The 25,356-nt window shown below is 33.4% G+C and overlaps 2 protein-coding genes and 1 pseudogene across 3 annotated transcripts; all 3 read left to right on the top strand.

Annotated features, from left to right (window-relative positions):
• Positions 1-725: 725 nt before the first annotated feature.
• Positions 726-11,049, top strand: LOC142619508 (quillaic acid 3-O-glycosyltransferase CSL1-like; annotated as a pseudogene).
• A 2,886-nt stretch (positions 11,050-13,935) lies between these two features.
• On the top strand, positions 13,936-19,897 carry LOC142619507 (quillaic acid 3-O-glycosyltransferase CSL1-like). 2 transcript variants are annotated; one of them, XM_075792630.1, is made up of 9 exons: positions 13,936-14,603; positions 16,430-16,534; positions 16,716-16,844; positions 16,919-17,131; positions 17,234-17,333; positions 17,714-17,883; positions 17,979-18,326; positions 18,426-18,977; positions 19,800-19,897. In XM_075792630.1, exons 1-8 carry the CDS (start codon positions 13,983-13,985, stop codon positions 18,972-18,974), a joined length of 2,235 nt encoding a protein of 744 aa, XP_075648745.1. In that variant the 5' UTR covers positions 13,936-13,982; the 3' UTR covers positions 18,975-18,977; positions 19,800-19,897. The 2 variants fall into 2 exon arrangements, with proteins under 2 accessions (XP_075648745.1, XP_075648744.1); XM_075792629.1 differs by lacking the exon at positions 19,800-19,897 and having other exon boundaries at positions 18,426-19,099.
• A 146-nt stretch (positions 19,898-20,043) lies between these two features.
• LOC142619509 (uncharacterized) lies at positions 20,044-24,951 on the top strand. The gene is made up of 2 exons (XM_075792631.1): positions 20,044-21,161; positions 24,366-24,951. Exons 1-2 carry the CDS (start codon positions 20,484-20,486, stop codon positions 24,426-24,428), a joined length of 741 nt encoding a protein of 246 aa, XP_075648746.1. The 5' UTR covers positions 20,044-20,483; the 3' UTR covers positions 24,429-24,951.
• Positions 24,952-25,356: the final 405 nt, after the last annotated feature.

Raw genomic sequence — 25,356 nt, 5'->3', positions numbered from 1 at the left:
AATATCTATATCAAAAATAGTAATAATAATAATTGACCGTTGTTGGGTTTTGTTTGAATTGCGACCTTAGTTTTGAGTGGAATAGCCGCCCCCTTCAAGTGAATAATGCAATATAAAAGTTTTTCTCTTGTTCAATCACTCACGTTTACTTTTCTTTCTATTTTTCTTTTTGTACCAAAAGATATCAATTGAGTTAGAAAGCTATTGGTTATTACGTTTATAATTATCTAAGGAAAAAATTTAGTTACAAAATTATTTGTAATTTAAGATTACAACTTTACTCAATAAAATAAATATTACCACATATTTTGAAAATCTAATTATTAAATTGTATGTTTTTTATGTTGTTAATACACAATTAAATTTTGTGTCAATCAAATATTATTTACTATATGATCTATAAACTTATATTTTATGCATAATTTTAAATTACAAAAACTTGCAATTTAGATAATTATTGATGATATAGTTATTAATTTTTGCAAGTATGGAAGATATAAGAAGAAAATGTAATTTAATGGTAGATTTGTCAAAATTCACTTTTAATAAAAAAATTTCAAGTAATGTTGTAACCTAATACTACAACTAATTTTGTAGTTAAACTTATACTCTAACTATTTTTTTTTTTTTTTTATTTTAACACTAGGAATTTGACAAAGTCCGAGACAAATGTATACAAAAACTATGTGAAAAGAGCATTCTAGATTTCTCGTGTTACGTGTGATACATTATTACTTCTTATAATTAATATTCTATGAGTAAAATTCATCCTGTTGTTGATAGTTGACGCATGACAGTTGACTCAGCATAATGAGGTAGTACATACTATGTAATTAAATTTTAAATTAAATATAGCTCCCATTTTTGAGATCCAGGGAATTGAGGGTAATACAAGCAATGCTCAAGAAGAAATGGAGGATTCTCTACCTCTCCATGTCTGCCATGTCCAGACTCTCTCCAAATTCATCAACAGGTCACATGTACTTCTCCACTCCATAGCATTAGCTTTCTTGATTTACTATAGAATCTCTTTTCTCTTCCAAGACCAAGATCCCAATGCCAAAGCCACACACTTATTTCTACCATGGCTTCTTGTCTTCGCTTCTGAGCTCCTTCTCTCTTTCATATGGCTCCTCGACCAAGCTTTTCGGTGGCGTCCAGTTACTCGAACAGTCTTTCCCGAGAGATTGCCAGAGGATGATAAGCTCCCAGCGATTGACGTGTTCATATGCACCACGGATCCAGACAAGGAACCGACTGTGGAGGTGATGAACACTGTGTTATCCGCCATGGCACTTGATTATCCGCCCGAGAAGCTTCATGTATATCTTTCAGATGACGGAGGGTCTCCTATAACTTTGTATGGTATGAAGGAGGCTTACTCGTTTGCAAGGTGGTGGCTTCCTTTTTGTAGAAAGCACAGAATCAAGACGAGGTCCCCAGAGACTTATTTTTCGGGTTCAAAGGATGATGACGAAGGTTCTGAGAGTTCCGAGTTCATGTTCGAGAGACGGAAAATTCAGGTTTGTGTGCGGAAGGTGAATTAGTTCTTACATACAAAACCTTTTATACAAACTTGTCACAATAAATTCTCTATTTATAAAATAATGGTCATGTTAACGGATGTACAATGGTTAATAAATTATAATAGTAAAATTTTGACATAATTTTTATAAAAAATTTAAAAAATTGTTAATAATATTTATTGTTTTACTTTTTTTTTTAATTTTTAAAATAATATCATGTTATTAGTGCCAAGGAAAACAATTCCGTATCATACTGGCTAGTACGGTTGGAATTTCTCGTTCTGATATCTACATTAATGCAAAAACAAGATAGTTTCATTCTAGTTTAAATACCAGTCTTACCGGGTCATTTCGGCTGTGCCGAAGACTAATATCAAATTTTGGCTGGTAAATTCATACCGGACCGAAACAAAATTCTTCAATTTCTCTGCACAACATGAGAGAGAGAGAGAGAGAGAGAGAGAAATCTGTATTTGATTCGTTTTCAGTGTCCTATATTCTTCAATCTTCACGCAGCAAAATAGAGAGATGGAGAGCATTTGTTTATATCTGATCTATGTTAGGGAAAGAGAATCGTAGAAGATAATGAGAGGAAAAAACCCAACGGAGGGGGAAAGAGAGTGGAGGTAGGTGGGGGTGGTTGTAAAAAATTAAATGAGGGTCAACCTAAAGAGTGAGGGAAAGAGTGCCGCATGTGTTTTCTTCTAGGAAATAGAGTCCCACTTTTTTTTTTTTTTAATACTTTATCCTTATATTAAATATATTAATTTAAATATATAATGCAGTAATTTTGAAATGATACACTGGTATCGATCAATACCGAAATATTTCGTTATTTGGACCAAACCGAAAAGGTCTTCAACACAAAATTGATTCTCTTGATTAGTGCTAGAATATGTGAACACTAATAACAATTTGTATGTATATATGCAGTATTACTCTATATGGGTTGGTGATTATGAGTGAGTTTGTGTTTGTTAAAAGTTTTGATTTTGCATTTCCAAATTCATTGTGGACATTTTAGTTTTCTTTTGGCCAGAAATGTTTATGTTTTAGCAGCTTCGGATAGCTGATATAGAGGTAAAATATTTGGTGCAGGAAAGATACAAGATATTTAAGGAGTCAATAGCAAATGTAAGAGGAAGAGTGGATGGTAGTAGAATCACGGCTCGAGATCACCCTCCTCAAATTGAGGTACCAATTTTTTCCTTTTTCTATAGACTGTGTCAAAGGACTCAAAATGCTGTTTCGGTTTTGTTCAACCCTACATTGTCATCATTTGTCTCTTATTAGCATTTGGTTGATTTAAGAAATGATAAGGACAACTGCAGTATGAATTAATGCCTAGGGAGATCAATAAAATTGGATAAGCACGCCCAATAGTAATGTTTTAGTTTTAAAATTAGTCCAACTTTAACTAGGATAATAGTCCGATCTAGATTAATTTATTTGGTTCATTTCAAATTTGTTAATTAAGACAAGTAATCCGTTTACTCAAAAAGAGGAAGAAAAAAGTAAAGTAATACGGCCAAATGTGAGTTTAACGTTTAGTGTAGGGTTAAGCATCTCCATATACATTCATCAAATTAAAAAAGACAAAAGACAAAAAATAAAGGAATTCTTCATATACAATCATCAAATCTTCAAAGATTGTGCCTTCACTGTCTTGTACTTTAGCAAGGGGGCTTTTTGAATAAAATAGATTTTGTATTTAACAGGAAGAAAGAAGGCGAATATTAAAGAGTGCGGTAGGTAATCAATAACTCCGGAGTTGCACATAATTTTTGCAAAATTGTTTACAATCGCCTAGTAAATTATTATTATTATTATTAATTTAAAAGTAATATTAAAGAAAGACTTATACCGGGTTTGTTTAAGATTCACTTATTTTATTAAATTGAAAATTTTTTGTTAAAAATACTGTAGATAAAAGTAAAAGTTAGTTGAAATAGTACCGTGAGACTTATAAATAGTACTAAAAAGTACAGTGAGACCATGAAAGTAACAAAAATAAGCTGAATAGTAGCAAAAATAAGCTAAATAGTAAAATAAGCTGACTTTTTAATTTTTGCCAAACACACCCATAATAAACAATAAAATTTGCCAACAAAATTGTTATAAAAATATTATGATTATTATGTTTGTAACATCACTTAAAACTAGAAAGTAAATTTTCTTTTTAAATTAAACTTCGGTTAGGGACGTATACAAAATTGTGTAAAATAATTTGTTTGCAATGAAAAGACTACTCCTTTTTCTGATCCTGACTATGTTGACACATACGTGGCTTGAATTGCTGCTTGCACCGTGCTATAATAGCTCTCCAATGACATCTTTATCTTTTTTTCTATGAGATAGAGCATGTGGGTCTCTATTGCATTAGCGGAAGTCAGATTTGGGTTTTGGATTTTGAATTTGATTGTTCCAATGATATTTTATCTTTTCTCTATGAGATAGAGCATATGTATGTCTCTATGAAAATAACATCACAATGTTTGGTTAATTAGTTTCATTCCATAAGTTGAAACTTTCTTAAAAAAAAATTAGTTTCATTCCATTATTGTTCTAAGAATGTAATATTGCTATTTACAGTGAATTTCTAAAAATATCTGTATGTAAGAGCACAAAATTTAGTGGCCCAAGCCTACTGAAAATAGTGGTATTGGAATTCCTAAACCCTGTCCAAATCAATAGATACTTGTAAAGAGGGTGAGATGAACAAGTTTGGACTTTTCCTAAGGACACAGATAGAGAAGGAGGGACCAAAGGTCTAAGATTTATACATATGAATGGATATTTACAAGCTTGCTCAAAGACAATGTTTTTTGTTGTTATAAGTTTGGTTCACTCTCTCTCTCTCTCTCTCTCTCTCTCTCTCTCTCTCTCCTATTCAAGTTGTGATCTCCCCCTCTTTTCCATTTCTTCCTTCCCTTTTATACTTCTCAGTGTGTCACATCTTGGCCCTTCATCTCCACCTACCCAAATTCTCATCACAACACTTGTCCCTTTAAACTTCTAATGAAGGTGGTAAAAAGAGCTGTTTAGCTGTGAACTCCATTGTTCAGGTCACTTCCTCATCAATGCAGCTGATGAAACTGTTACCAACCATTTAATGAGGAGGCAGTAAGCTACTTCTCACTGAAAACTTCCCTTACTTTGGGATTATGATGCTTTAATAATAATGATAACAACTCAATGATTCCTTCCTCAGTCCTCGGGCTTCCACAATATCCATCAAAATAACTACAATTATATTTTTTTATTATAAAAAACTAGAAAATAATTAAACTAAATTTTACTTCACTTTCCCTCACTTTCTCACCAACCAAACAAGTTAAATACATATAAATAATAACAAATTTCTTTTCACTTTCTCACCATTCAAACAAAAGGAATCTATCCATAACCCAGCCACTATTCGTAATTGAAATAACCAAATAACACAACAAAAATAGCATATGTACACAACTTTTCTCAACAACAAAACATAGACAATGCACAGTAAAACCTAAAATGATAAATAAAATAAAATACTAAAAATGAGCAAGAGAAAATCAAGTTGAGTAAAGGAAGGAGCATAATCAGAATCCAAAATCAAGTTTGAACTATGACCGAGTGATCAACTAGATTCCTCCAAAACAAGAACCCGAAACGCCCAAGCTTGATCAGGTTGTTGTGGTGGCTTTGGCAAATCATTATGACTTGATCTTTGAGCATTGGTTTGCCTATAAGATGGTAAACGAGAAAAAGGTAGAGAATCGCAAGTTGCAAGGTGACTGTTTGGTTTCTAGGAAAGGCTGAGAGAAAGGGAGAGAAAAGTTTTGGGTAATCTTGTCCAAAATATTAAAAAAAATCCATGACTATTTAGTAAATAAAATTATTAACATGGACAATTTTGTCAATTGAAAAAATTATAACATTTACGTACATAAGTAAGAGCATTCACATCAAACAACTTACAAATTTTAGCTTTTAATAACTTAAAAAACTATTTTATCCATTTTAACACCTCACTTTACAATTCATCCAACATCAAAGGTCTTTTTTTCCGCATCAAGCTAAAACAATTCTTTTATATATATATATATATATATATTAATTTCTCTCTCTCACCCTTTCTTGTCATTCTCTCTCCCTCCCTCTCTCAGAGCATCTCCAATAGATTAGTTATATCTATTTTTTGGAGAGAAAACCCCATTGTTCACACTCTAAAAGATTCTCCAAATGCAACACTTTTCCAAATATTTTTTGAAGTTGCTACAGTGCTTCTCTAGATATAGAAAACATTGTAGCAACTCCATATGAATTTTTATACTTAAAAAAAATAAATCATACAACTCAATAAAAAACAAATCTTTCTCTTTCCTCTCACAACAACTACAAACATTCACAACGGCTATAAACATAACAATCATTTCCCTTAAACATCTCTAAATTCAAGCATAATCAAAATACAAACTCAAAAACACAAGCTTAAAATTAATCAAATCATAACAAAAAAAAAAAAAAAAAAAGACAGAAGCCATCTGATCCATCTAGGCTGCGTTGGGGAGAAAGACGAGCGGCGGTTGAGCAGAAGGTGCGGCTTGGCACAATGAACACCGATTCTGCGCCTACCTGTGTCCTTCGATCAATAGTGGAGCAAGCAATCGCTTATTCTTTCTCTGTTTTTTATCACTGCTAGAGAGTGTTCTAGAATCAAGTAGAAATAGTAAAAAAAAAAAAAAATGTGAGCTAGAGAAAGAAAGAGAGAGAGTCGGAGAAAGTGAGATCCGGATGAAATAGAAAAAGAAAAAGAAGGGTAGATAGAAATAGGAGTGGAATATGTGTGTGGTGGAGAAAAAACTAAGAGAAAAAAAGAAAAAAAACGTAGGGATGTAATTAAGAAAGGAAAAATAATATAAAAAATAAGAAATGACAATTAAGAAATGTTACCACAATATTTTTACAATAAATTTTAAGTAATAGATTATTATTAGCTAATATTGGTGAGTAAAAAAATAATGACAGTGAGTTCAAATTAGAACTTGTAACAACTTTTCACATAAGATTTTGAAGTGATTCTTGTGAAAGTATTGTGAAAAATGTTTTGAATATAACACTTTTCATTGAAAAATATAATTGTTGAGAATGAATATAGGAAGAATAAATGATGATAAAAAAATAATAAAAAATAAATGAAGAAATAATGTTTAAATGAACCGGAGAAAATGTATTTTGAAAAAGTAATTAATTAAAAGCTAAATGTAAACGTTCACCGGTCAATGCAAAAATTTAGATAAGCTGACGGAGAGCCACCCTCACAATACACCATTCACCGTCTCCACAAACCACAACCAACCACTACCCAATCCCATGCCACAGTCTCAACCTGATTTCAATTACAATCCCCAAACCACAATTGCAACACGATTTCAACCCACCACCACCCCTTGCCACCATCATTCACATCCATTGCCAGCAACCCACAATCCCCTGCCACAATCTCAACCCAAGTTCAACCCACCACCACCACCACGACGGAGCCACAAACCAACAATCCCACCCAAACCCAGCGGTATTTAAAAATTTTCTCATTCGCCACCGCCTTGGCCATGATCCTCACCATAGCCATAGCCTTCACCATACATTTCAATAGAGCCAAAGTTTCTTCATCTGCCAAAAATCGGAGCCCAAACCCACCGATCTCGACAATCTACAACCCACGAACCCATAACCCACGAACCTAGAACACATCGACGATCTCAATAACCATTGCACGCCAACACCAACCACTTCACATGATCTCACCATAGCCTAAGCTGTTGCCGATCTTTGGTAGGGAAGGCGTCATTTCTTGTTGGTTTTGATTGGTGGCGCCGTGGGTGAGAGTTGGTTGAGATGGTGAGATGGAGAGGTCGTGGGTGAAAGTTGGTTGAGATGGTGAAAGTTGGTTGAGATGGTGAAAGGGAGAGGAAGAAGCTTGGGTGAGACGGTGTGGTGGGTGAGAGAGCTATGTGTGACAGAAGATAAGTGAGAGGAGAAAAGAGAAGAGAGGAGAGAGGTGTGTGACAGATGAGAGAGGTTGTCTGAGAGATAGAGGCACGGGAGAGAGAGAGAGATTAATAAAATCATGTAGTATAAGTTAGCAAGTTGCTAAAGAGATTTGAAGTTTTAGCATCATTAATGCAGAGGGAATTTTGATGATTTTGTTGCTCAAATAATGTTCAAGTATTTATCACTTTTTTAGTATGAATGCTCTAATGTAAGATTACCTTATTTAATAAGGTAATGAAATTAAGATGATATAATATATTTTGTAATCTTATATTATTCTAATCTTAAAAAAAAATTAAGTAAACCAAATATTATAATGTTCACATTATGATAATGTGCATTATATTAAATGACATGTTATGGCAAACCAAACCCCCCCCCCCCAAAAAAAAAAAAAAAAAAAAAAAACCCCTAAAAGGATATACATTAGGATCAATGCCTTTTTAGTCAAATTTGGTCTAAAATGCTACTTTAGCTAATCTATTATCATGCACAACTACAACAACCTCAAAACTCTGTCACCATCCCATTTTGTTTTTAGATTTTTTTCCTCTCCCGTTATTCCCAAATTTCAACCATTCTTTTTTCTGATCAACTCGTCATGTCACAAAAACAGATTCACAAACACAAACCAGCCCCAACTGATTCCAATCTCATCCTTCATTCATAGAATCGTTCACAAGTCACATTATTTCAAATCTCAACCAGATCTTGACTCACAATATATATTTGGATCGACCCATACTAGCCCCAACAGAATCACTCACAACATTCCAAATTTCATAGAACCACTCACTGCTTGTTCTTGTTCTTGTTATGCCTCCAAATCATATTCAACAAGATAGAGAGAAATTTAAGCCTGTAATAGTGGTTTGACTGTTGTCCCAGCCAAAACCCAAATTAGTATGGCATATATTAACTTGGAGAAGTGAAAAATTGGAAGACAACAAACTTTGACCCAAATGGCATACTTATAATTGGAACTTGGAAGTGTAAGGTAAAAAATAAAATCATGTGATCAAGACCCATCCCATATAGATAACTTACTAAATGAAAAAAGGGGGAAAATGTCTTTCGAGAAATCATCTATAAGATGCTATTTATCTTTAATTTCCACAGTTACATCCTATTTTTAGAAATATTTGCATCAAAAAATTTCAGGTGATACAAGATAATTCCAATGATAAAGTGCAAGTAGACCAAGTTAAGATACCTCTCCTTGTTTATGTTGCTCGTGAGAAAAGGCCTTCTCATTCTCACCATTTTAAAGCTGGAGCACTCAATGTCCTTGTATGAGCATTCTTTCCCTCTTTTATATAATTTTATTAAATATCATTTATGCATCAAAAAGTTGAGAAGTATTATTGCAGCAACGGGTCTCTTGCATGCTAAGCAATTCCCCTTACATACTAGTGCTGGATTGTGATATGTATTGCAATGACCCAACTTCGGCTAGACGAGCAATGTGTTTCCATCTTGACTCAAAGATCTCGCCTTTGCTAGCTTTTGTTCAATTCCCTCGAGATTTCGTAATATCGGTAAGAGCGACATCTATGACGGTCGCCGAGAATGATATTTTCGGTATGGAATAAAAATTATGTGCTTACATATGCATGCACGAGCCTTTAAGATTAGATAAAGAAAAAAAAAATTCAACATTGGAATTTATATTCCCTTTAGGTACAATGGCAAGGGATAGATGGGCTCAAGGGACCAATCTTGTCTGGTACAGGTTTTTATATCAAGAGGGTGTCAATATGTGGACGTTCTATACAAGGTTTGTTGGATTTTTTTAGTCAATTGCTATTGAATTGTAGGAAGGGAGTGTATGAATATTTCAACAAAGAAATTAGTGTGGAAGTAACACTGTGCCGTTGAAATATCATTTGCCTTGATAAAAACATGTCATTGCTTATGAGAGACTGATGGTAGTTCCAATTTTACTTTCCAGATATTGATCTAGAGGAACTTAAACAATCATTTGGTTCATCCAATGAATTAATCAAATCCCTCCTGGGAAACTACAAGTCTAATGCGCTTAATGTCCAGCATAGATTGCTAGAAGAGACTCAATTGTTAGCCTCCTGTACCTATGAAAAAGACACAAAATGGGGCAAAGAGGCAAGTAAACCTCATGAGACTTCTTTTTTTCCTATATTAGTTTTTCAATTATTGATTTATATATAAAATATTTTTACCTCTCCTTTACAGGTTGGTTTCTTATATGATTCTGTGGTTGAAGATTACCTTACAGGGTTCACCTTACATTGCAAAGGTTGGACTTCGGTTTATTGTGATCCATCGAGGCCACAATTCTTGGGAAATGGCACCACCAATTTGAATGACTGCTTGATTCAAGGCATGAGATGGAGCTCTGGATTGGCTGAAGTCGGTTTCTCAAAGTTCTGCCCTCTTATATATGGACCACCAAGAATGTCTATTTTTGTGAGCATGTGCTACGGATATTATGCATTTTCCGCCCTATTATATTTCTTGCCATTATGGTGTTTTGCCACTATTCCTCAGCTATGTTTACTTAACGACATCCCATTGTACCCTAAGGTAAGAACGATAGACACATTTCCCTCATGCACTCATATTGCTTTTAGTAGTACATAAACATTGTCCATATTCATTAAAAAAAAAAAAAAAAAAGCATTTTCCATATGTTGCAAGTAGATTTGTAGCTCAATTAGCATCTCTGGGTGTTTCCAATGGAGACATTTAGTATTCAAATTTCCCCTCCCTATTGTAATTTTCAAAGTATTCCTCCCCCTCCTAAAAATATATATATTTCCCATTTCCTAATAATCATCGTTACTTTTTGACAGGTTTCAAACTCCTACTTTGTTATATTTTTGTTCATATTTTTGTCGTCCATTTCAAAAAATTTACAAGAGGTTCTTTCAACTGGAGGGTCATTCCAAACATGGAGAAATGAACAAAGGATATGGATGATGAAGTCAATTACATCTCACTTGTATGGAAGCTTAGATGCTATTATGAAGAGGACTGGAATGAGAGAGGCCAGTTTCTTGCCCACCAACAAAGTTGAGGACGCTGAACAAGTGAAACTATACAAAATGGGCAAATTTGATTTCCAAACATCAAATATGTTTCTTGTTCCTATGGTTTCTCTAATCATCTTGAACTTGGTTTCCTTCATTGGTGGACTTGTCAGGGTGATCTTTGTGGGCAATTGGGACCAGATGCTTGTGCAAGTTTTCATCTCATTCTATATCTCAGTTATGAATTTCCCAATAATTGAGGCAATGATAATAAGGAAGGATAAGGGACGTGTTCGACCATCAGTCACTGTATTATCTGCTATGTTTTCAACTATTTTCTTGTTACTGGGATGTATCATTTTCTGTTGCTAAGCGTAATACAATTTATTTAGTGCACATTTCAAATTTGTTTTTTGCTACTAATTATAGCGATATTTACCTTTTGAATTCAATAAATAAAAACTTCTTTATTTCTAATATTTTATATATGTATATTTTGTTGGTACGTTCTTCATTGTGTTATATTCTTCTTTTTTCAATGTACATGCATGAGTAATCCGTAATCATTTTCCCTACGCACAACTGATTATCACCTGCTAGAACCAATTATCAGGTAATCCAATTGATTTTCACCCCTAACAGGCAAAACATCAATTGCAATATTTCAATTCTAACTTGGGATTCACACTAAATACAGTAATATTTTCATTCTAGAAAATAACATTACTCTACTGAGATTCACTCATTTTGGATATTTCAACTCTTCTACGTGCTTGTAGCACTTTAAAAATCTTCTTTAAAAAAATCCTAAAGAAAAAAAACACACACTCGTCTTTTTTATATCTGGCACATACTCTGTACAGATTTTTCCCCTTTGAGTGATGCTCTCACAGTCTCACTGCGCCAGGTGACACTGTTTGATTTGAACTCTACTAATTCGTTTTGTTTCATTTGCAGGCAGCACCACACCCTCTTAGAATGGCCCAAACTTTCACACACAAACTTGGTGAATACAAATTCAGCATGAAACTAATAAAAAAAAAAAAATTAAAGAAGTGAAAAATAAAGAAAAAGTAAAAAAAAAAAAAACCTACCAAAAGTATTAAGGATTTAGGAATTAACCACGGAATACACATCTTCATTTTAGTGAGAGCACATAAAAAAAAAAAAAAAAATGTATATATATTGGTTGCGTGCTTTTAATTCATTTAAAAAATAAATAGTCTAAACGACAAAAAAAAGAGAAAAATTTGTTGGTGTAATTTTTATATGTTTTGAAATGATGATAAAAGGTAATTATAATGTAAATGATCTCATTGATTCAAATTTATTGTATCTAAATATGTATTTATATCGAAAATAGTAATAATAATAATATATTTACCAAATTTATTGGGTTTTGTTTGAATTGCGACTGTAGTTTTGAGTGGAATAACTGCCCCCTCCTAGTGAATGATAAAAGGTAATTATAATGTAAATGAATCAATATGTAAATGATCTCATTGATTCAAATTCATTGCATCTAAATATGTATCTATATCGAAAATAGTAATACTAATAATTGACCAAATTTATTGGGTTTTGTTTGAATTGAGACTTTAGTTTTGAGTGGAATAACCGCCCCCTTCAAGTGAATAATGCGGTATAAAAGTCTTTCTCTTGTTCCATCACCCATGTGTCTCTTTTGTTTGTTTGTTCTCTTTTCTTGCGGTTTTCGTTTTTGTATTATTTGGTCAACTTGGGTGGCACCCTACATATTTGTGTTGTGAAATAAGATTAGTAGCAAGAAAAGAGATACATGAATATGATCAGATAATATATTAAATTTTCTCAAGTAGTCATTCACACTTACCACGTGTACTGATGTATTGAAGCCAAACTCTTTTTGGCCAACTTGGGTGGCACACGTGAGAAAAGTGTTGTAGTCTTTCTCAAGGCTACATAACACTAATTACTTGTGCAAGTCAACACGTCTTTCTGTACAAGACTTCTTTTACAACAATTTGGTTTTTTATTTTTTTCAAAGAAGGTTAAGGATTATGTGTGTGGTTTTTTTTCTTATTGTTTGTGTAAAATAAAAAAATAAAAAAGTAAGGTTTTTATGCTAAAATAGATGGAGAATTTTAGATAGACAGATGCTAATGCTCTTAGCATGCTACTTTCAATAGCTTATATACTTAAAACAAGTTCAAAATAAAATAGAAAGGAAACCCCTGGAATCAAAAGAAAAAAAAAAAACAATGTAAAATATTTGGACTTAATAATAATAAATAAATAAAAAGACAGTCAAATATGGTTGCGCCAAGGACAGACAAGTTTGGAGAAAAACTCATTAAACTTATCATATTATCTTTTTATTGAATATAAATTTTGAAAATCTAAACGTTACATTACATGTTTTTTATGTTCTTAAAATGCATGTCAAATTTTATCTAAATCAAATATTATTTACTATTCAATCAATAATATTATTTTTGTGCATAATTTTTTACCACAAAACTTGAAATTTAAACATGTCATTGATAACATATTTATTGATTTTTAATTTTCTTAAAATTTTGTAAGTATGAAGAATATAATAAGAAAATACAATCTAACGATTAAATTTTTAAAATTTATATTCTATAAAAAAGAATATAATAAGAAAATACAATAAAAAAAATACAATCTAATGATTAAATTTTTAAAATTTATATTCTGTAAAAAAAAAAAAAAAAAAAAAATTGAAGGGGTTTTTCTTCAAAGAAGGCCTTGTTAGACAGCTATGAGACAAATAGATTGGTCCAATTTGACAACTATGTCCGTGAGCCTGAAAGAAGCTAGGACTAAATGTAATTTGATGCGACAAAAGCAAAAAGCAACTTGATGACTTGAGGTGCCCCAAACCAATTTATTCAAATTATTTTTGTTTAACTAAAAATTTTTTCTTCTCAAGTTAGGGTTTATAATTTTTTTTTGGAGATATTAAAAAAAAAAAAAGTAAAGGATGACAAAACATGTTAGTTGACTTAAAAATAGAATAATATTAAAGATAAAAAATTTCATAACTTATTATATGACAAATTGTAAATAATGAAAATATAAACTCACCATTTAATCTCTATTATTTACAACGCACCACGTGACATGTTAAGGTAAAAATGGTGAAACTCCACACGTCGGTAGCATTACTCTTTAAAAATAGTTGTGTGCGGCTGTTTATTTTTTTCTTTTTCCTTTTTACGAGTATAAACTAATTTTCCACAAGTTAGGTGCAACCTTGACACGCACGTAGAGCTGCCACTGACCCGGTCAACCTTTACTGTACTTTTGGTACTCATATTTTTTTCCTTTTTTAAAAAGGAAATTAGTAGCAATATATAGCACAAGCTAGCAGTGCTCGAAAAAACAAATTGAAGAAAGTTGGGAAGAAATGGAAGGCTCTTATCCTCTCCACATCTGCCATGTCAACCCTCTATCCATATTCATCAACAGATCACATACTTTTATCCACTCCATAGCTTTAGCTCTTTTGATTTACTACAGAGCCTCCTTTCTCTTCCTAGTCCAACACCCCAAGACCAGTGCCACACCAATTCTACCATGGCTTCTTGTGTTCGTTGCTGAGCTCGTCCTCTCTTTCATATGGCTCATCGGCCAAGCCTATCGCTGGCGTCCCGTTTCTCGAACAGTCTTTCCAGAAAGATTGCCAGAGGATGATAAGCTCCCGGCGATTGACGTGTTTATATTCACGGTGGATCCAAATAAGGAGCCAACTTTGAAGGTGATGAGCACTGTGTTATCGGCCATGGCGCTGGATTACCCACAAGGAAAGCTTCACGTGTATGTTTCAGATGATGGGGGGTCTCCTGTAACTTTGCATGGTTTGAAGGAGGCTTGGCGTTTTGCAAAGTGGTGGCTTCCTTTTTGTAGGAGGTACAGAATCAAGACAAGGTGCCCGGAGGCTTATTTCTCGGCTTCAAACGATGATGATGATGATGATTTTGAAGGGTTTGGGAGTTCTGAGTTTATCGCAGAGAGAAAGAAGACTCAGGTTAGTGTGTGCGTTTTTTAAAACCCAACCAAAAAATTTAAAAGATAATAATAATAATAACAAAGCCATCCTTTGGTTGATAGCCTCTCGACAGACAATAAAAAAACAGAAAACCCAAAAACAGGTAACAAATCCCCGAATTGTGAGATACTAAAAAGAAACTCCTTCGGCGTCCCATTCTCATGTTGGTCTTGAGAAATGCAGAGGTACCTCAAAAAATTTTACCAAATTCGGTCACTTACTTTGCTTTGCTTAGATTATTTATTTGAGAGAGATGAAGGGTTTGTACTTGGACTATTCTTGCAGTCTTGCTCACTTTTATCTCTTTTTTCGTGTATGGCCTAAACCCATTGAGTGCACATTTGGATTCGGCTGAAAAGGAAAGTGCGTGCTTGTGTTATTGTGTGAGTCCAATGCACTATTTATGAGATTCGCAAGTAATTTTTTTCAGTAAAAATAACTTTAAAATTGGATTTCATCACACCATTCACACATTTAAAAATTATTTTGCTATAGTATTTTCAGTTTTCAATTTTCAGCAATAAGTGATATTCAAACAGATCCTGAGTGGGTTACTAAGTGGATTACACGTGTGGCTATTAATTTTTAAGAGAATAGGACTATTTAACTTGCGAAACTGCTTTCTCAAAAAAACAAAATTGCTAAATTAGTGGGCTGTGTGTAGCTATTAAAGTTTTTGTAAATACTTCAAATACTTAGCTAGTTAAATTGGTTTGACGTGAAGGTTGAAGAGTTTGTGTGTGTGTGTGTGTGTTTTTTTTTTTTTTTTTTCCGGGATAATGTCTTAGAGTTTGTGTGAATAAAATAGTGTTATTTATATTGAATAGTTGTGAAAATAAATTAGTGGTATATATATAGTTACACTAAGGAGATTGATTTAAAGTTTAAATATCTTGAAAACATTTAAAAGTACCAACCAATCATGATACAAAACTCTTGACAATACCACCGCACATCCTTAGTGCGATGGTCACTCTACAAGTATAAGTGCTTGTAGGGTGTGGGGGGCAAGGGCCAGAGTTCAAGTTTCCAGGAGGGAGTTTTACACACATATACACTTAGATTAGACTAAAGTAGAATTCTATCTTGTATTAAAAAATAAAAATAAAAATAAATAAAAAAAACTCTTGACAATAAATTAATATTAATATCCTTGAGTAGTGTGCATGGCCATTGATATTATTATTGTAAAATTGTATAGTAAATTGGCGTGAAAAACTATATCTAAGTTTCCTCTATTGTATATTTAGAGTGAACTACTTATTTTAGTAGATAAATATGATAAATTGATATGTCATTACTTTCTAAAAAAAAAGAAAAAAAAAATTATGTGTCATCAATCACAAAAAAATAATTAATATTTGTTTATTATATGTTGAAATTGATCTAATCACAAGCTTTAATACATGAGTTTGTAAGGTTTTTTTAAGTAGCCTAAGAATTTTTCTATACATCTTTATATATGCCTTTTCTTATCTTGTTTTTGTTTACATATTCTTTTTAATTCTGGCTCAATAGACTAAAATGTTTGAATTTGATGAGATATCTGAAAATTAATTAAATATATATTGAAATGAAATATTGGAAAATTTAAATTTTTTATAAAATAGTCACATTTAGTTAAAATTCAAGAAATTTCTTTAGCGTATGCTTTGCCCCGTAAGTATAAAGTCTGGCCCCATCCCTGGTGTAAATTAATCATTATATAGTGTTAATTGTTTGAGGCACGTTTTAGACGTTTGCTTTTTGCAAGAAAATATTATGTTTTAGCTGCCACATAAATGGATGGGTGATATTTGGTACAGGAAAGATACGAGATGTTCAAGAAATCTGTAAGTGAAGTAAAAGAAAGAGTAAGACTTAAGGGCAATAGTAGGATAACTGCTCAAGATCACCCTTCTGTTATTGAGGTACTATTTTTATAATGCATATGTGATATGATAATCACATCCCTTTAATTTTAATCTTTTCACTTTTGGATACCTCTTATCATACATTTATAAATTTTTTTTTAAATGTCAACATATTCCTTTTTCTTTACTTTTCTATCATTAATTCCCACCGAAATTTCTAATACTCAAAATTTGGCAGGTGATACAAGATGATTCAGATGAGAAAGTGCAAATAGACCAAGGATATATTCCACTTCTTGTTTACGTTGCTCGTGAGAAAAGGCCTTCTCATCCCCATCATTTTAAAGCCGGAGCAATCAATGTTCTTGTACGATCATTTCCCTCCTATATATACTCCATGTATCATTACTGTATGAAATACTTAGACAAATTTTATTGCAGCAACGAGTCTCTAGCGTGATAAGCAACTCACCCTACATATTGGCACTTGATTGTGACATGTATTGCAATGACCCGACTTCAGCTAGGCAAGCAATGTGTTTCCACCTTGATCCTAAGATCTCACCCACGCTTGCTTTTGTTCAATTTCCTCAGAGATTCCACAACATCTGTAAGAACGACATCTATGATGCTCAACTGAGATCAGCATATTCGGTATGGAAATTGAAACTGAGTGTTTGGAAATATGCATATCAGAGCCTTCAAGACTCGATGAAAATGGAAATTTTTTTCTAATGATTTTTCTACCCGTTGTAGTTAATGTGGTGTGGTCTAGATGGGCTCCAAGGACCCGTATTGTCTGGTACTGGCTTTTATATCAAGAGGGTGTCATTATGTGGAAGTTTCATACATGAAGGTTTGTTGAAAATTTTATCTATTAATTGCCATTGAGTTAGAGAAATATTTACTCTAGAAACACAACAATTTTGCAACTCTTGATGTAGCAAATTGTCATCAAATCATCACTTTCACATAGAACCACTACTAATCCTTCTCAAAAAAACATATACCCACTACTATAAATCACTTTTCTTAAACACCAATTTTAATAACAATTGTGAAAATGAGTGTGTTCCTTGACTTATTATTATTATAGAAAATGCATTATATTTCAATTAGAAAAAGTGGAAGGGAGGCAACACTTTCTATTGTTCAAATATGAAATATATGCCATAACTAAAAGCCATCAATATTGTTGACATGTCATACTGACGGTAGTTTCTCTTTACTTTTCAGATGTTGATCTCACGGAACTTAAACAATCATTTGGTTCATCCAATGAATTAATCAAATCCCTTCGCGGAAACTACCAGCCTAATGCGATCAAAGGTCAACAAGGATTGTTAAAAGAGACTCAAGTATTAGCCTCCTGCACCTACGAAAATGACACTAAATGGGGCAAAGAGGCAATAAATCTCATGAACTTTTTCCCCATATATTTTTTTTTAAAACTATTAATGGATGGAACTTGATATAAAATATTTTGACTATTGCTTGGCAGGTCGGTTTCCTGTATGATTCTGTGGCAGAAGATTTATTTACCGGGTTCATCTTACATTGCAAAGGTTGGACTTCGGTTTATTGTAATCCATCGAGGGCACAATTCTTAGGAAGCGGCAGTGCGAATTTGAATGACTTAATGATTCAAGGCATAAGATGGAGCTCTGGGTTGATAGAAGTCGGTTTCTCAAAGTTTTGTCCTCTCATATATGGTCCACCAAGGATGTCATTTCTTGAGAGCATGTGCTATGGAGAACTGTCATTTTTCCCTTTCTATTTCTTGCCATTATGGTGTTTTGCCACCATTCCACAATTGTGTTTACTCAATGGAATCCCATTGTACCCTAAGGTAAGAACACAAACTCATTTCCTTCATGATCTCTTATTACATTTAATAGTTAATAAAAGGTTTCCCTCTTATATATACTCATCACTTGTGTCACTGCAGGTTTCAGGCTCATATTTTGTTATATTTTTGTTCATCTATTTATCGTCTCTAGCTAAACTTTTGCAAGAAATCCTCTTTACTGGAGGGTCATTCCTCTCATGGGTCAATGAACAAAGGATATGGATGATGAAGTCAGTTACATTTCACTTATATGGAACCTTAGATGGTATTATGAAGCGTATTGGTATTAAAGAAGCCAGTTTCGTGCCCAGCAACAAAGTTGAGGACGATGAACAAGTCAAATTGTACGAAATGGGCAAATTTGGTTTCCAAATACCAAACATGTTTCTTGTTCCTATGGTTGCTCTTATCATCTTGAACGTGGCTTCGTTTGTTGGTGGACTTGTCAGAGTTGTCTTTTTGGGCGATTGGGACAATATGTTCGTGGAAGTTTTCATCTCATTCTACATCTTAGTTATAAATTTTCCAATAATTGAGGGGATGATAATAAGGAAGGACAAGGGACGTATTCAACCATCAGTTACTCTATTATCTGCTATGTTTTCCACAATTTTCTTGTTAGTGGGCTCAGTCATTCTCCATTGCTAATTGGTGAGTATGTATTATAATTTCTTACAAATTATATCAATATTTTAATTTTGAATTCAATATAGAAAAGACTATTGTAGATGCACTCTATAAATAAAGTTCTTGATGTCCCCTATTTTATTGGTATACCTTTTGTTGCCCTACATATATTTTTTCAATGTGCAAAGAGGAGTTTGCCTAATCCTGTCTTTTGGAACAGGTTATTTTAGGAAAAAGTTAAAAGCAATAAATAAATAAATAAAATCTGTTGAATAAAATTGGATGGATATTCTCCCAACTGTACGTTGATTTTTATCAAAAATTCAATTCAAAGTTTGAGGTTGAGGAACCACTAATTAGGATTTGGGAAGATATTATCCTCGAAAGAATATTTCAATTTCCGAGTGTCCCAATCTTCCATGTCTGGTTTTATTGCTGATTGATATGTACAAGAGATTTTTTCTTTTTCATTATGATAAAATTTTGAAAGTGTTTCAAATGATAAAATGAATGGCTGTTTTGGAAAAATAGACTACCAAAACCTATGACTCAAACCTGTTGCTTTCATTTGACACATACTACATGTTGATTAGCATATAGCATTTGACAAGTTCAAAACAAAAGTAACATGTAACATTATCCAATGTTATTGTTGGAACATTTTAATATTAAATAATTAAAATGAATAAATTTTATAACATAAATGTAAAGATGTGAGAGTGAATGTGGAAGATGAGGAGTTAGTGAAAATGTTTAATCCCACATTAAAAAGGAGAGAGACTATTTTGTTCTTTTTAATTGTGGTGATTAATGGGCTAACATGAATTGTCTCAAATATTGGGCCAGATACATGCGCAAGGGGGAGGTGAAGGGTGGAGGTGTCAGCACTTTGGATCCTCCTACTTGACAGCCCATTCAGAGTAATTACCATATCCGTTGGTGAGTAAATGGCCCGAATTAATATTCCATTTTTATTATGAAAAATAATGAGCCATTAACCCACATACTGGACTATCCGTTTGGGCCTTTTCATTATTCAGAAAACTCCTTATCTCACCATTAATTGTGTAACTCCAGCCCATCAGAATAATATCCAATAATTAATCTTGTAACATCCACTATATCAGAATAATGGACCTAATTAATCATATTAATTTGGGTAGTAATTTCGTGAGGCCCATTGAGCCTATAAATAGACTCATTCAGACACAATCCAAATGACTGCAATATACACTAAAAAAAAAATAGAGAGATTCTTGGCAAGGAAGGGTGTTCTTTCTGGTGGAGCTTTGGGCTTGAACACTTTGTGCAGAGGTTGTTCTAGCCATACGACACTTGTTGGGCTGTTGTATCCTGGGGGAGACAAGTCAGAGACGGTCTGCATCGGTTACAAAGTTTAGCCAACCAAGGGCTTGAATCTCCTTAAAGAGAGCGAGTGCCGCGCCTCAGTCCAAATAGTGTTGTGTAATCTCTTCGTGTTATTTCCATTATCGTTGTGTTTGCACTAACAATTTTAAGGAGATTCAAAACATGGAGTCTACACAAGAGAAACCAAATGAGCCTGTTGGAGATCTCAACAAGCCCTTTCGCTTTAAGGGAGCCCACTTTAAGAGGTGGAAAGGAAAGGTCTTCTTCTACTTGAGCCTTCTCAAAGTTGCCTACATCCTCACTGAGAAGAATCCGTCAAAGGTTCCTACCGATGAGATGAGTGACGAAGAATATATTCTTCATCAAGAAAAAATAGATAAGTATACAAAAGATGAATATAATTGTCACTCTTATCTATTGAATTGTCTTGCCGATCATTTCTATGATTATTATGATACAACTTACAAGTCTGCTAAAAAAATTTGGAAAGCTTTACAAAGCAAGTATGATATCGAGGAGGCAGGTGCAAAGAAGTATGCTGCTAGTAGATTTTTCCGTTACCAAATGGTGGATGGAAAATCGGTGGTGGATCAAGCACAAGACTTCCAAATAATTGTAGCAGAATTGAAATCCGAAGGCATAAAGATTGGAGACAATTTGGTGGTAGCCGGCATAATTGACAAACTACCACAATCTTGGAGGGAGTTCCAAAAGACTTTGCGGTACAAACAAAAGGAGACATCCTTGGAGACCTTGATCACACGCATTCGTGTGGAGGAGGAGGCTAGAGGACAAGATGCACTCATGACACAAGAGAGCAATGGTAATTCCACCACAAAGGTAAACCTTATTTCATCCAATAATAATATGCCCAAAAATCATTTTCCTAGAAATGGTCAATTGAAGCCAAAAAAGAAAGCCTTTAAAAACAATAATAGATCACCTCAAGGAAGGGGAAACCCAAATAAAAATTACAATAAGAACCAAGGATCCCCTTCACAAGATCAATTTAATAGATCCTGTTTTGTCTGTGGCAAGAGTGGGCATATTGCTCGATTTTGTAAATTTCGGAAACATGAAACTGTCTCGCAGGCTAACGTAACTGAAGAGCCTTTAGTGGCTATGATTACAGACATCAATATGGTGCAATATGTTGAAGGGTGGTGGGCAAATTCTGGTGCTAATAGGCACGTCTGCTATGACAAAAATTGGTTCAAATTGTACACTCCTTTTGAAGAAGAAAAAACTGTTATGCTTGGTGACTCTAGCAAAACCAAGGTTCTTGGGAGTGGTGAGGTTGAATTGAAATTCACTTCTGGACGTGTGCTAACATTGAAAGATGTACTTTACACTCCGTCCATGAGGAAGAATTTGATGTCAAGTTTTTTGCTTAACAAGGCTGGCTTCAAGCAAACTATGGAATCTGATAATTATGTAATCACTAAAAAGGGATTATTTGTGGGAAAGGGTTATGCTTGTGATGGAATGTTTAAATTAAATGTTGAGAATAATAAAGTATCTACCAGTTCAGTTTATATGCTTTCTTCTGTTAATTTTTGGCATGCTCGTTTGTGTCATATAAATAGTAGATATGTGGGAATTATGAGTAGTTTAGGATTAATTCCAAGACTGTCAAAAGATTTTGAAAAATGTGAAACTTCTAGTCAAGCTAAGATTACGAAAAGGCCTCATAAAAGCGTTGTAAGAAATACCGAATTGCTTAAGTTAATTCACTCCGATTTATGTGAATTTGAGGGAATTTTAACTCGTGGAGGAAATAGATATATTATCACTTTTATTGATGATTTCTCAAAATATACAACTATTTATTTGTTGAAAAATAAAAGTGATGCTTTTGAAAAATTTCAAGATTTTTTAAAAGAAGTTGAAAATCAATTCGGTAGAAAAATAAAAAGAATAAGAAGTGATAGAGGCCGTGAGTATGAATCAAGTGCATTCAACTCATTTGTTCAGTCTTTGGGAATTATCCATGAAACTATTGCACCATATTCACCTGCTTCTAATGGTGTGGCTGAAAGAAAAAATAGAACTTTAATTGAGTTAACAAATGCCATGTTACTTGAATCTGGTGCACCTTTACATTTTTAGGGTGAAGCTATTTTAACTGCATGTCATGTTTTAAATAGGGTGCCACATAAAAAGTCACACACCACACCTTTTGAGATGTGGAAAGGACATAAGCCAAATTTGGGATATTTGAGAGTATGGGTTGTCTTGCTTATGTAAGGCTTACTGACCCTAAAATACCTAAATTAGGTATAAGAGCTACTACCTGTGCTTTTCTTGGTTATGCATTTAATAGTGCAGCCTATAGATTTTTTAATCTTGAAAACAAAATAATTTTTGAATCTGGTGATGCAATTTTTCATGAAGAAAAATTTCCTTTTAAATTGAAAAATAGTGGGGGTGAAGAAAATATTTTGTCACAACCTAGTTCTTCTACGTCACATCTACGAAATCAAGAAAATCTTGAAATGGAACCTAGAAGAAGTAAAAGAGCTAGAGTTGAAAAGGATTTTGGTCCTGATTATTATGTTTTTAATATTGAGGAAAATCCCCAAAATTTAAAAGAGACTTTAACATCACCTGATGCTATTTTTTGGAAAGAGGCTGTAAATGATGAGATGGAATCTCTAATTTCTAATAAAACTTGGAAATTAGTAGATCTTCCACCAGGTTGTAAGACCATAGGTTGTAAATGGGTCCTTAGAAAAAAGTTGAAACCGGATGAATCAATAGATAAGTTTAAAGCTAGACTTGTTGCAAAAGGCTTTAAACAAAAAGTTGATCTTGATTTCTTTGATACATTTTCTCCAGTGACAAGAATTACATCTATTAGATTGTTAATTGTTATTGCCGCAATTTTTGATTTGAAAATTCATCAAATGGATGTAAAAACTGCTTTTTTAAATGGGGACTTAGAGGAAGAGATTTATATGGATCAACCCGAAGGCTTTGTAGAGCCTGGACAAGAAAGCAAGGTATGTAAGCTAACTAAATCCCTATATGGCTTAAAACAAGCACCTAAACAGTGGCATGAAAAGTTTGATTCCTGCATGATTGAGAATGGTTATAAATCAAATGAATGTGATAAATGTATTTATTCTAAATCATGGAATAATTTACATGTTTTTATTAGCCTCTATGTGGATGATATGTTAATTTTTAGCTCAAATATACATGTTATAAATGAGACAAAAAATATGCTTAAAAGCCATTTTGATATGAAAGATCATGGTGAGGTTAATTTTATTTTGGGAATGAAAATTATAAAAACATGTGATGAAATATATCTTGATCAATCACATTATGTTAATAAAATATTAAGAAAGTATAATTTTCATGATCACAAAAGTGTAGCTACTCCTTTTGATTCTAGTGTTCATTTATTTCCTGTGAATAATGATGATGAGATTTTTAATCAAAAGGATTATGCTAGCATCATTGGTAGTTTGCGTTATGTTACTGATTGTACTAGACCTGACATTGCATATGTATTAGGAGTGCTAAGCAGATTTACTAGCAAGCCTAGTAAAGATCATTGGCTAGCTATTGAGCGAGTCATGAGATATTTAATTGGTACCAAAAGTTATGGCTTGTTTTATAAAAAATACCCTGATGTGATTGAAGGTTTTAGTGATGCCGATTAGAATACTTTGTCAGGTGATTCTCTCTCTACCACTGGTTATATTTTTACCTTAGGTAGTAGTGCCATTTGTTGGAAATCTAAAAAGCAAACAATAATTGCTAATTCAACAATGGAAGCTGAATTAACAGCATTAGCTTCAGCTAGTGAAGAGGCAAATTGGCTTAGAGATTTGTTATATGAAATTCCACTTTGGGAAAAGCCAATTCCACCTATATTAATTCATTGTGATAGCACTGCTGCAATTGGTAGAGTTAAAAACCGTTATTACAATGGTAAATCCAGACCTATAAGAAGAAAGCACAGTACCGTGCGATCTTATTTGAGTAGTGGCATCATAACTGTAGATTATATTAAATCTAATGATAATCTTGCAGATCCATTTACCAAGGCCTTGGCAAAAGATAGAGTCTGGAATACATCGAGGGGGATGGGACTAAAGTCCATAGAATCATGAGCCATATATGAGGATACCCAATCCAAAGACCAGAGATCCTGAGAATTGGGTTCAATGGAAAAAACGAATCATACGATGGTCGTAAGAAATGCACAATTAATTTTGTTAATTATTTATTTTGTAAATAATTTTTTAATTGCTCATCCCTATAATGTAAGTGCATTTATCCTGTAATGTGGAGAGGTTGAATAAAAAACTCTTAATGAAATTTGTAGCTCGTATGAGTGGGGTGTCAGAATTACAGGAGCACCCTTGACAAAATTTCACCTATGTGAGTGTGGGGGTGGGGCCGCTCCCTATGAGATTTGGACTCAATCTCAAATACACTCATGAAACCGGGATCAGCACATGGCCGTAAAGTGCTAGCTATAAAAGCTCATGTCAACACCTGGGTTGTTATGTGTAAGCAGTGACGCTTAATTTCCCTAAAGCAGTCCTAATTCAAGTCGGAGACCACTACGACTCTGGAGTTAAGATTGCTGTTTTACTAAGTGAAGGTTCAATGCAGAGCACACCTTCATGATGCATAGTGACCCATCATTGCCTGGTAATCTCTCTTTAACTAAAAATTTAATATTAAAATGAGTGGAGGATTGTTGGAACATTTTAATATTAAATAATTAAAATGAATAAATTTTATAACATAAATGTAAAGATGTGAGAGTGAATGTGGAAGATAAGGAGTTAGTGAAAATGTTTAATCCCACATTGAAAATGAGAGAGACTATTTTGTTCTTTTTAATTGTGGTGATTAATGGGCTAACATGAATTGTCTCAAATTTTGGGCCAGATACGTGCGCAAGGGGGAGGTGAAGGGTGGAGGTGTCAAATTTGGAAATGAATCAGCACCTTGGATCCTCCTACTTGACAGCCCATTCAGAGTAATTACCATATCCGTTGTTGAGTAAATG

This window comes from Castanea sativa, chromosome 12, assembly GCF_040712315.1.
Source record: "Castanea sativa cultivar Marrone di Chiusa Pesio chromosome 12, ASM4071231v1".
In the NCBI taxonomy this organism is placed as follows: domain Eukaryota; kingdom Viridiplantae; phylum Streptophyta; class Magnoliopsida; order Fagales; family Fagaceae; genus Castanea; species Castanea sativa.
Note: the sequence above shows the minus strand (reverse complement) of the source record. Positions and strands in the feature narration are given on the sequence as shown.